At 45.4% G+C, this 13,536-nt stretch overlaps 1 protein-coding gene across 1 annotated transcript; it reads right to left on the reverse strand.

The window, feature by feature from the left end:
- Positions 1-8,177: 8,177 nt before the first annotated feature.
- Positions 8,178-12,091, reverse strand: LOC140546936 (alpha-2C adrenergic receptor-like). Its single transcript, XM_072670410.1, has one exon. It carries the CDS (start codon positions 11,917-11,919, stop codon positions 10,603-10,605), a length of 1,317 nt encoding a protein of 438 aa, XP_072526511.1. The 5' UTR covers positions 11,920-12,091; the 3' UTR covers positions 8,178-10,602.
- Between the last annotated feature and the right edge of the window lie 1,445 nt (positions 12,092-13,536).

Below are 13,536 nucleotides of genomic sequence, written 5' to 3' on the forward strand. Positions count from 1 at the left end.
CACAAAGGCATGAATACACATTAAATCATTATATCAATAAAACACCCAGCATTGGACAGGCATGCAACCTACTGTTTGTTTAAAGCCCTAATTACACCCTTTTACAACATTTAAAAAATGATTCTGTAGATCACAGAATGGGTTCCGTTATCATTACGAGTCAAAGAACCCCCTTTCTGGATTGTATAGAACCCCATATAAAGGGCTAGTTAAGTGAATTCAATATATCAGTAATACCCAGTCTGCTGCTAGGTCAAACAGCTAGGACCAACCTTATATCAAAACAACAGCTGTATGAAGGCCGCTGCGTTTATGTCCTAGACCTTGTCAATCCCCAGCCGACCCTGCTGTGGAAAACAGGCTAATGCTCTCTGCCATTACCCCCATAAGCTCACCTCAAAAGGTGACATTTTCATCTGCAAGGATGCAGCTCATAGCAGTCCTGCTAGGTGTCAGCAATCATCATCGATTTGCTCACATAAAACCATTAGTGAATATAATCTATACCAATGTATGTTAAACGAAAGTGCAGAATTTCTGCATCTGTGTGAACTTTCTACTGTTTGGAGGAAAAGATCAGATATTTATTGGATTAGGTGCAAAAAGATTCGATCGGGGTGCTCCGAACACAGCCTTAATGTTTCCCCTGTGCAAACTCTTACTGGACATCTCAACGTTTCAGCGAGAGTCCAGGAGAGATTCCAGAAAGATCAGACAGACGATCGAAGCTGTGGAAAATGTCATTTATACAGTTTCCCTCATACTCCATATTTAGTTAGTCAGCCAAGACTTTTTAAGGCCTTAAAGGTGCCACAGAATGCATACATTGAGTATTTTTAAGTTGTTAGACGTGGCAAGTAGAAACAGTAAGTATGTAATTGGTGGGGTGAAAATGCTCAGATGTGGTTTTACCACCCTGTTATTTTGCTTCAGAGTGAAACACACTGATTTTCCTTTTACAGAGGGCTCGGGGGAAAAAAACTCTTCTGCTTTTATTGGCTGGCTTACGTCACGAGGATAGATCACAGTAGCCTAGCCAAGCTTAGCTTACTGGATGGTGTTGCTTTCTGCCGAGTCATCTTGGCATGGTGTGTAATTAACCAGCTGAAAAGATTGTAGTCGGTCAGCTGCTTTAGCTTTTAGCCTAGCACCTGCCTAAAACCCACTCCCTTCACCGGCTTCGTCTGGGTTGCTCTGGACAGCCCTTTTACTTCTTCCATTTAGCTTTTAGCCTTTTGGATCCCTGCTTCCAAATTCTCCTGAAGGAGCTGTTTAGCATTTAGGCTCAAGAGACTTTCTCAGGTGGGCTGGGTTCATGTAAATTTGAAGGTGTGTATGCTCAGACGCGGTTCTCTTATCTTATTTACAACCCTGTTATTTTACCTCAGAATGAAACACACTGACTTCCCTGCTTTCCAGGAGCCCTGCTTATAATCATCTATGCTTTTGTTGCCTGGTTTATGGCACAGTAACGGATCTCAGCTACAGTACCCTGCTTAAAGAACAGCCTGGCCAGTTGAAGGTAAATCATCAAACTCAAATGAAAACATACCCAATGCTACTCCAGCTTGACCAGCTTAGCTCTTGACCAGAAGAGGGAATGTTTTTGCTGGTCTACATGCATGGTCAACCTGACAAAGCTTGTCGACCAGCATGAATAGCATGACTAAACTGGTCTACTTAGGTTACCAGCATCACTATGCTGGTCAGCATACACTAAGCTGGTCAGCATACACTAAGCTGGTCAGGAGTTGGTTAACCAGCTATCTTACCAGCGTACGGTATATTTTCACGAGGACGACCAGCTTTTCCACCACCTTGACCCCAAAGGACCAGATTTGTCCGGAACTGTGAAAGAAACAACTGTACATCTTGCTAAGAAATACTTACAGTGGTTCTAAAGGTGACCTTTCAGTGGACGGCACAAGCCTGTGCTGTGCGGTGAGTCCACACACCCCAGCAGAGTCAGATAAAAATCAGTAGTAGGGGTGAACGAAGCTCTTAATTCACTGCTAGTGGCCGTAACTGTGTGTTTTGTGGAACTGCAAAGGAAGAAGAAGTGGGGTCCAGGTTCAGTTTGCAGAGTGTGAGCAGATGGCTATACTTTAATAAGGCAGAGTAAAGAGCTACTGCAGCAAGGCCACTCCACTCCTCACAAACACACACACGCACACACACACACATACACATACTCAGTAATAACCTGAGTGGAGGCTCCAGACGCTGGCAGTAAATCAGGCAGTGGCTGCAGCTGTCGTTCTCTCTAAATAAGGGGAAGATGGACAGGGAGGAAAGAGTGACCGGAGAGTGGCCCGTGCATAGCCAAGACTTTCATTTAGGAAAAGGAGGAAGGGAGGGAGAGAGAGAGATAGAGAGAGGGAGACATATAGTGCAAACTCTCCCACGACACCCACGTCTCATTAGCTTTGCCTGTCATCATTTTTTTTCTTCCATCTCAACCCCACCTGCCCCCTCCGTCTCACTCGTTCACCATCAGCTCAAGACTTTCAGTCTGTCTAAAGAGGATATCACACTACGGTGAGTATAATGGAGATGTCCCGCCAACAGAGTGGCGCAATTTCTGTGTCATCATAAATGAAATTAAAGGGATATTCCATTGTGTTTTGACCTAATCCCGGTCTGCCACATCTGCAGCACAGAGTTTTCCTTGTGTTTAGTAAAACAACGTAAAAAAAGATTGATATACTGAATGATAAACCTTCCAGTTGGCTTTCTGTTCTTTTCTAAGTGGGGACATTACTGTCCATAGCAATGGACCCAGTGCTACAGATGCTACAGGTAGAAGGGACACTGCTAGCACAGGGTGTCACCTGGCACCCTTGTAGTAGGCCTTCTAATAAATAATATGAACAAATAAAGTATGAAAAATGTACATTTATGTAGATTTAAGTCTTATATACAACTGAACAAAAGTATTGGGACACTTGCTCATTCGTTCTTTCTTCCGAAATCAAGGGCATTAAAAAGAGTAGATCCTGCTGTTGTTGGAGTAACTGTCTCTACAGTCCAGGGAAGAAGGCTCTCTACTAGATTTTGGAGCATTGCTGTGAGGATTTGATTGCATTCAGCGACAAGAGCCATAGTGTTCAGGATTTTGGATAATCTGTACTGTATACTCAGTTTTTAAAAAATTACTTTTTTCTCCCCAATTCAGCTGAACCAATTAACCTCACTAACCCCCCCCCCCCCCCCACCCTCATCACTTGCAATGCTCCCAACACTAGAAGGGGAAAGGACTAGCACTAGCACTCCTAATGCCTCCTTCAATACATTTGAAGTCTTTTCAAACTGCCGCCAATGCAGCATCGCTAGGCAGCCAACACAAGGAAAGTGCCGGACCTCCAGCTCCCATACATCAGCCAACAGATGCCTGAGCTGGCCAGCATCACAATGGGAGTGAAGATGGGAGAGAGCGCCATCTGCCCACCAAGAGAGTGTAGGCCAATTGTGCTCTTCCAGGCTCTGGCTGCTGATGGCATGAACAGCATGACTCTGGATTCAAAGTCATGATTCTTGGGTCATAGTGTCAGTTCTTCAGTTCTTTCTTGTTTTATTGTATTATTGTGTCTTACTGGTCAGATTAAGACATTTAGACAGCTTGGTTAGGGGCCTACGACCTAAGGCAGCACTGTATATCAATCAAACCAGGGGAAAAAATGAGATCAGACTAACCAACGATATTGCATTTTTTCTCAGAAATGAATGGGAGCAGCGTCTCAGTGTATCGTTTAACTCACTTCTTTTTTCCCCGCTCTCTCTCACTCCCTCCCTTTCTCTCTCTCTCGCTATCCACATATCGGTGGCATGATTGGATTTGTGAGGCTAACATGTTTTATGTGGTTTAAATCGAGGAAGGCGCTCGGAGAGACGGCGGTACGGAGTGTGTTTCTGACATTAAACTGCTCACAAACAGAACAATAAAAGCTGCTTATGAGAAAACACCACTACCACTGTTTACCCGCACTAGAAAGCATTACAGCATGCTCTCTCTCTCTGTCTTTGTCTGTCCTTCTCTCTCCCACACACAAACACACACACACACACAAAATCAAGCAGGACGGAAGATGTATTGATCATCAATTAATTATTAAAAATTAATACTGCTGAGTCCTCGGTCCACTGTTAATGTACACCCAAACACAAACCACTCAAATAGCTGTGGTGGGAAGAGCTATATGGGAAGTGTATAGGCTACTGTCAGAATACCAGCAGAAATGTAATGGATATGCAGAGCACATGAGAGATATCGGCCCACTTTTGTAGAGAGGGAAAAAAAAGAGTTTAAATGAAGGGGACAAACGTCTTGTTCCTAAAGGATTCGGAACGTCTCGGAGCGAAAATATCTCTGATTAGAGGTTTAAATCTGGCTCGGAAATGGGGCATTGCTGCAAGAGAGACTAGCATTTAGGCTCACACACACACACATATAGACATAATTCCCACTTGACCAGTTTACTCCCGGGGTCAACAGTCCTGACACTCTGATTTACAACGGCACTCTAGGACCAATGTCTGGTCAAGGATTTCGGGAAAAATGCTCTATTAAGTAAGTAGCCAAACACACCTCAGAAATGCATTATGTATGTGTAGTCCTGCTGTAATGTCAGTAAAGGAGCTAAATCAGACATTAACTCCTCCAGTAAATACCACTGTTTGCCCTGACATTCAATCCAGTTGGCTGTCAGGCAGTCTGCCTTAATCGCCTGTAAACTAGCTACGACCAGGAAACAATCTGATTGGCCGAAAGGCCTCCTATATCTCACAATACTGGCATTCTGATCTAGTATCTGTAAGGATCATGTCCTCTTACTCGTTTTATTAACATAGCAACCGCCAGGTGGCAATCTGATTGGCTGAGAGCCTAGGAGTGCCAATATCTCACTATATGTATTTGCCTAAAACCTGTCAACGACCAGAAAGCAATCTGATTGGCTAAGGGGCGTTCTATAAGTGCCAATATCTCACGGTACTGGCACTCTACACTAGTCTCTGTAAGGATCATGCCGTCTCACTCGCTTTTACCATAGCAACAGCCATCTGATTGGCTGAGAAATGTTCTGTGAGTGCCAATATTTCCTGATAGCAGTACTCTAGCGTAGTTTATCTAAGGAGGATTCAGAGATACTTGCTTTTGACACAGCAAAAGGCTAAAAATCTGATTGGCTGAGAGCCGTTCTAGGAGTGCCAATATCTCACAATACTGGCACTTCCTGTAAGCATCATGCCATCTTACTCGCTTTTAACGTAGCAACAGCCAAGCTGCAATCTGATTGGCTGAGAAATGTGTTGAAGAAATGATTGAGTGTGAATATTTCCTGATACCAGTACTCTAGAGTAATTTATGTAAGGGGGATTCATTCATACTTGCTTTTGACGTAGCAACAGACAATCTGATTGGCTGAGAGTCGTCCTAGGCGTGCCAGTAGCTCTAGCAATGGCCAGGAAGCAATCTGATTCAATTCACCTTATTCTGCCACGCCCACTTTCAGGAGTTTGTTTCTTTCACCTTTGTGTTGCAATTTCTGGTCATTTCATATTGAATGATTTATGGAGGTATCATATTCAGAATGAATGCAGTGTGAAGTAGGCTATTGCTGTGGAGACTGGTCATAAAGTAGATAGCTGTGCTAAACCAACAATCCAACAGACTATTCTGAAAGGACTTGTTAAGGATGTTGATTGGTTGAATTAGGAGCAGAGAAAGCTCTTAAATTTGCAGGGTAAGGTACCTCCAGGAACTGGGTTTCACTGATTTGGAGCATAACTTACTAGCTTTCCCATATAACAGAAAAGATCAGTGTTGTGGGACACCACATTCAAAAAGGAAGAGGACCTGCATCTGTGGTGACCGGCGCTTCACCCAAACGTCCAGACGTCTGCTCCTACCATTTGTGGAAGAGCAACTTGGTTATGAGGCTCTGGTGAAGCAGATGCGTTGGGTGAGAGACTACCAGGTCAGATGTTAGCTTAAGAGCTAGTTTAGCTTGTGCATAATTGAGCAGTTGCTCTGGGTAAGGACGTTCTGTTGTTGGTTTCTCCTCTGCAAAATGGTAGGAGCAGACGTATGGACTTATAGCACTTCGGTTCAAGTGAAATTCATCTCTTCTTCCAGTTACTGTGGCACCCTCTAACTAACATATCATACACTCAGTGTGATGCACATCATCACTGTGGTTAGAATCTATATCAATGGATCCGCTGTTGCACCGGACTTTCTAACACAAAGTAAATAAAAATGGAATATAAGGTGAATATCTCAATAGATGTATTCGCCTGACACCTAGCAAAGGCCAGTGAGCAATCTGATTGGCTGAGAGACGTTCCATAAGTGCAAATATCCCACGATATTGGCCCTCTGAACCAGCCTCTGTAAGTATCAGTCCAACCTGTGATGTAGCAATGAGCAGTAAGCTGGTAAAAAATAACAGAAAAATTGTTAGAGGCCTCAAATAAGAAGGCTTTGGAAAAGGTCAAAGTTATAATGAACTGATATTGTCACCTTACAGCAAGCAATGCCAGCAAGCAGCAATCACAAACCTAAAGCAAGTCTGTCTCAATATGCCACCAGCCGCAGAGCGCCAGTCTGGATGGACTTTAATCAAAACACGGAGAAGGGGAAACTGACCCATGAGGTGGAAAACAGAGGTCTATATGAGCCTCAATGTTTCAATACAGCAGCACTCAATTAGTGTTACAGGGCGGCACTATTTTTCTTTAGTGAGAATGTGAGTCTTCTCTTTGTTTCCTAAAAATATATTAGATATGAACTGTTGTACGCTGAAAAGAACTGTGGTATAATCCCAACAATACACAAAAAGTCATGTTATGCTACAATGATATTGGCAGGGTCCTGGACTTTGGATTATTGGCAGCATTATCTTACAACAGTGATTCCCAACCCTGGCCCTGTACATTTTAGTGATTTCCCACTCTAACACACTACCTTCAGCTCAGGAAGGGCTTATGAATGATCTGGATCAGGTGATTTATGATGTATCTGGATCAGGTGTGTTGAGAGCAGGGTAAACACTGGGACTAGAGTTAGAAATCACTGTCTTATGGTTTAGCACGACCTTGAGGGTGTATTATTGGGAAAATATATAGCCAGTATATACATCAATCAGCCATAACATTGATACTACCTGCCTAATATTTAATTGGTGCCCCATGTGCCGCCACAACAGATCCGACAATTCGAGGCATGAACTCCACAAGACCTCTGAAGGCGCCCTGTGGCGTTGTTAGCAGCAGATCTTGTAAGTCCTGCAAGCTGTGAGGTGGGGCCTCCATGGATCGCATCAGTGAGCCTCAGGTTTCCCTGACGCTGTTGCTGGTCCACCGGTGGTGGTCCTTTCTTGAACCACTTTTGGTAGATACTGAGCATTGATTTTGGAGATGCTCTGTCGTCTAGCACAAGTGGCTCAGATTCTTATGTTTGCTTATTTTTGCTGCTTTCAAGAACTGGCTGTTCACATGCTGCCGATACGTAAATCCCACCCATTGACAGATGTCACTGTAAATTAAGATAATCTGTGTTTTTCACTTCACCTGTCAGCGGTACTAATGTTATGGCTGATAGGTGTTTGTCTTGTCCAATTGGAAACTAAGTAGGAGCTAACAATACACAGGATGCTTTTGGAATGAAATGTAGCCTATGAATCAATGTCACAGTATTGAATCAGGCTTGTTACCTTCAGTTGTCAAGCCAGTGTGACTGAATAGACTGCCAAGGACTATCCTTCAGAAGACTAATGACAATAATAGTAATAGTAATAATAATAATATTATTAATAATAATACAAACATCACATGCCTGCAGTGGCATCCTGCCACTCTGTGCCCAAGCAACTACACCGACCCCTCCATGCACCACTTTTCCTTCTCTTCCCTTGGACTATGGAGGTCGAAGGTAATGAGCAACACATGACTCAGCAGTCCACATCAAAGACAAAAAGTGCACCTGTCAGGTTAAAGCTGCATGCACACACACCAACACACACACACACCAATCCACACACACACATACACACATGTAGACACCAGCCTCATCCTATTACATGTTGAGCTTCTTCTTCTTCTTCAGGCCTAAAAACATTAATTACAGAAATAAGCTCATGCTCAGCTCCTGCAGAACAAGCTGCACTCAGTCACAGAGCGCGGTGGTATCCTTTTTATTTCATACAGCTTATCCAGAGTTCACATAAAAAATAAATCTGTAACTTTTACGCTTAACACTGCAGTAGAAACACCCACAGGTCCGCTTCGTCTCATCTCCGCTGCTCATCGTCTTTGTCCGAAGCTGCAGGCTCGACAACAGCTGGAGAAGAATCAAAGCCCATCAAACGCCCAGTGAAATCTGAGGCGGAGAAACGCAGTGCTTCTGCATCGTTTTCTGACCCAGCCATGTCGGGCAGTCTTAGATAGAGCAGCAGTCTAGTCACTCATGCCCCGGAGCCTGAAATATTCCAGTTGTCCCCTTCTAATGCTTCGTCTGACTGTTTAATATCTCTGGAAATCAGACAAGTCTGAGAGAAAGAGAAAGAAAGAAAGGAAGATCGCTGGCTTTGCTGCCTCAGGCGCACTGACCAATGCCAGGACGAGTAATAGTCTCCATATACTGTGGAACGACTTGCTTCAGATCTGTAGAAAGATCCCATTGAGATAGATTATAAAGAGTGTTTCCCAACCCTGGTCCTGGAGTGATGCTGCCCTTCACGTTCCAGGGCATGCCTGCTTTACCACACTCACTTAGCTCGTTTGTTGACTCAGGTTGGAGTTGGAACAGGGGAATGCCACCAAAGACCACAATGTCCAGAGCAAGTGGACTACAGGACCACTGGTTGGAAGACATGCACAGCAAAAATGGTATATTGGCAAGTGAGAACATCTAGCTAAATATATCCTAGTGTATCATTTTGTATACGTGTATCGTGACTAACATGTTAGCTTGTGGCTAGTGTGTTAACTTCAGGCTAACATATCAGCCCTTTATATCACCGAAAGAGACATTTTTGAGGTATTGCTATAGTGAGCAGTGCAGTAAACTGGAGAAGCCAGGCTTGATTCAAACAACCTGACCCCAACAAGTTGTAATGCTGTCACTGCTGCCTCCAACCTCGTACTTGAATATTACCAACTGTTGGTGGACTGGGAACAGTTCAGAAAGTATAAATCCTTAAAAAAAAGTATAAAGTCCACAACCATTTCATGGGTGCAGGATTTGTTGACATGTGGACCGATGCACTGCAACAACACAGAGCTAACAGTACAGGTAGGCTAGTTGTAATGAAGAAAACTTGTGCTTAGCATAGCAGCATTCGCTTACATTCAGTTTCCATCATGAATAAGAAAAATTTTACAAATATATTACACATTTAGGTGGTAGTGGTGATGATATGGTACGGAAGTACAATCCTAAAGTAAACAGGAACCACCCTGTTTAATCCATATCAAAAAGTAAGCCGCTTCTGCTGCCCTGTGTGGGGGTCCGTTTGCTAGCATGGCTGATCCATGGCTGATGGTTTTTGGATGGCTGATCCAAAACCATGCATGGATATAAGGTTAGCATTAGCTACTTTAGAAGACAGAGCCTCATCATCATACCGTTCGACCTATAAAAGGAAGCCAACAAAAAGAGAATTGATCTTGAGTTGACTACTGAACAGCACTGACCACAGAATACCTCAAAAACGGCGCTTATCTAAAAATGCACCTCGGTTTTACGTCATCTAACAGTGACAGATTAGCCTGTGGCAAAAGCGTTAGATCAGGACACAAATGAAAAAAAATCTAATTCTGTACTTTTGCAATGTTGCATAAGGACGTTTTTTCGGTCGTCGTTATATTTTATCTTTATGTCAGTCATTTCAAATGTAGTCATAAATTTTTTGAATTGTTACACCCATTAGTGGAGTTATGAAATAACAGAATTTTTATTCTAACCTCTTATAAATGCCATCTGTTCCTTGTTCACGTGACTATGACAAGTCTGCGAAACCCTCCACCTCCCTGTCACCTCCCTCTTAACCCTGTCATCTATCATATCATCTAAAAGTCATCTATCAAAGGGGGGCTGGCTTTCTACGAAGGCTGAAGCCACCCAAACTCCAGTCCAAAATTCTTTGTCCTCGCTCCCACAGTATTCTCCAAATCATTATAAGCTGAAGGTTTGGTCAGAACCAGCACATTTCTTATTAAAGATGGAGAGGGATGTTAGAATATGGATATATATATATATATATATATATATATATATATATATATATATATATATATATATATATATATATATAATATTTTTTTTTTTCATTTTTAGTCCATTTATGTAGAGCAGTTGTGGAATAAACTACAATTAGGATGGTTTCACTTGCCAAGATCCCTTTTTTGCAGTGCGTCCTCCAGAGCTTAAAGAGAGCCATGTCTCTTGAGGGATTTCTTCAAGGATGTGTTGAGGTCTGGAGTGATGCTCTCCAGAGTATAAAGAGGGTCACTTGTGTAGAAACATTTCTTCCAGAGCGTGCAGTGGTCTAGAGTGATGTCCTCCAAAGCTAATAAAGGGTCATTTATATATATATATATCATCTAGAAGGATTTTTTCCATGGTGAGCAGAGGATTTTGTGGAAGGCTCTTCTGAAGTCCTGGTTGAAAATAGTGTAGATGACAGGGTTAAGGGAACTGTTGCAGTAGCCGATCCAGAAGAAGAACTTGAAGAGCGCATCAGGGATCTGGCAGGCCTGCCTGCAGACACCGTACAGGCTGTAGCTGAAGAAGAACGGGAACCAACAGACCACGAACACTCCCATGACCACGGCCAGCACGAAGGTGAAGCGCTTCTCCCTCACCTGGGATGCCCTTCTCTTGACGCTGCTGCTACTGCTGCTGCTCTTCCGTCGCCCACTCCTCTTCCTCCGCGAGGAAAAAAGCTCCCTGGCCCTGCTGCCGGCTCGGGATGTCCTCCTGGGAGGCTCTGGCCCAGTCCCACCAACTTCTGGACTATCGACTTGACTCCTGCTTGGGGTCGGATCCCTCACCTTCTGAGCTTTGTTCTCCGATGACGAGGTGACCTCCGGTTCCTCGTGGCTCGGCGACATCCTAGGCACACCCTCCTTACCCTGCCATCCTGGGATAGTCACACAGTGTCCATTCTCCCTGTCTTCTTGCCTCCCCACCTGTGTGGCTCTGCTGAAGCCGTTCTCTGTCTGAGTGGGGGCGTCCAGGCTGTGCTTCTTCTTCTCCGACATGGTTCTTGTCCTAGTTTTGGCCACTTGGTAAATTCTGATATAGACAAGTACCATGATAACGCACGGGGCAAAGAAGGATGCCACGCTGGACGAGATGATGTACCATGTCTCGTCGTTCAGCTCGCACTGCGGCCGCTCCGACCCCTCTGGCTGGCCGCTGGTGGACAGGAGGGGCGGTGACGAAATGACGGCGGACACCAGCCACACCATGAGGATGACCACTTTCACGCGACGTGGCGTTCGCTTCAGGTTGTACTCCACAGCTCTTGTGACCGACCAGTACCTGTCCAGGCTGATGGCGCACAGGTGGACGATGGACGAAGTGCAAAAGAGCACGTCCAGCGCCAGGTAGGCGCCACACCAGGCGCTGCCAAACAGCCAGTAGCCCGTCAGCTCGTTGGCCAGCGAGAAGGGCATGACCAGGGTGGCCACAAGAATGTCCGCCGTGGCCAGCGACACCAGGAACAGGTTCTGTGGCGCTTTTAAAGCCCTGCTGGTCAGCACGGCGATGACCACCAGCACGTTGCCCACCACGGTGAACAGGATGAGGAAAGTGACCAGTGCCGCAAGACCCGCCGCCGTAGCTGAGGAGTACGGAGCCCCTGCGTCCCAGGACGAGTTGGGAGGGCCGATGCCGCTCCCATTTGGCCCCTCCATTCTTTATTGCTCCTTTCACATGGGCTCCCTACCTTGGATGCAGCGCATGAAGCGTGGAAAGCCGGAGGTCTTCTCGCATCGGGCAGCTCCGTGCGCGCTCGGTGCGCCTGCCGTCTCCAACTCGCTCTTCTCTCGCTTTCTCCGCTTGTTTCCACCCGTTTTCCGCCAAGCCCCGCACTCTTGCGCTCGGATTGGCTAAGAGACGCAGTCCGCTCGCCGGGAATGGATGCAGGCATACCGGCGAGTGGGAGCGCTGGCGAATCGGAGCACGGGATGACGGTGGCTACTGCCGACCAATCCGAGCGCGGGAAGGCGTGGCTGGCCGGAATACAGGTGGAAAAAGAGGACGCGCGTCTCCAAAGCGCTCCTGATGAGAGAGACGAAGGTGGGGGTGAGGGAAAACGACGTTCTGCTAAAACCTGGCGACTGAAGCTCAGTGGAAAAGCGAGGTCTGGGGTCTTTAAAGCTTCTTAAAGGCTGTCAATCACTTAGACTGGGTGGAGCTCTGCTAACCTGCCGGGTCTACTGGGCTTCATGTTTTACACTGAGTTGCTATTCTCATTGATATGGTAAGTATACATTTGATGAGCTATTAGAATATAAACTGATCTCTCTCTCTCTGTGTCTCTCTCTCCCTCTCAGAGGCTGAGGATGAGTGGCTCTCCTAAATGAGAGTCAGAGGCCTTTAATAGAGCCTGTTATGGAAAAAAGGGGTGTATTATTGGACTGCCGTGGATCAGTGAGGATTTCTGCTTTCATTCTTTGTGTTTATTTAACGTCTCTGGACTTTTGATGAGCTTGAACTAACAGGACCCACCCCAACACCTCCCCAGCACCCACACACTCACACGCACACACACACACACACTTAAGGTAGTGGCTTAACCTGTAGAAAATCTGGCAGCCTTTGTTGCTTAAACCAACATGAAAAAAATGTGTGTATGTGTGTGTGGGCTGCGAGCAGGTGTTCATGCCACCATCAGACACTTTGACGTTCCTAAACTCGCCCTGATGTCTCTCTGGTTCCTGCAGTGTGGTTTCGCTTGCATGCCTGGAATAAAGAGCACAGGATCTGAAGTACATGCCTACTGTGTCTATATGTGTGTGTGTTTGTGTGTGCTGTTGAACCCCGCAGCACAACATGGATTCAAAGCAGACATGACAGTCGGGACTGCTCACCTATGGGGTCTACAACAGTATGCACCAGAAAGAGGCATTGCACTGCACACGCCATACACTACAGGATTTTTACCCCGATTTTAGCCCTGATTCTCAGTCCGACTCAGTCTGTGCTGGTTGGCTGTAATCTGCAGATTTTTCGTCAGTTGGAGTCGGCAGTAGGAGAGAATATCGAGTAGTGTGTGAGGAGCGCAGACTCCAATTTTTGGCCTCCAAATCGCTGGTTTCAGACCAGTCCCATCTGTAGCCTCTATAATAAAAACTGTTCTGCTCCACCTTAAATGATACAGCAGCTACATTTCGACCCTAGTAGCTACATGCCCGATACTGCAGCACCATTTAAGGTAGAACGGAAACTCGTATAAGAAGCCAACGTCTGCCTCGTACGTAGGTTAGCCCCCAAGATGTGCTGTGCTACTCACCTGTAACTCCCTCTGC

The sequence above is a fragment of the Salminus brasiliensis genome, chromosome 24, assembly GCF_030463535.1.
Source record: "Salminus brasiliensis chromosome 24, fSalBra1.hap2, whole genome shotgun sequence".
NCBI lineage: Eukaryota > Metazoa > Chordata > Actinopteri > Characiformes > Bryconidae > Salminus > Salminus brasiliensis.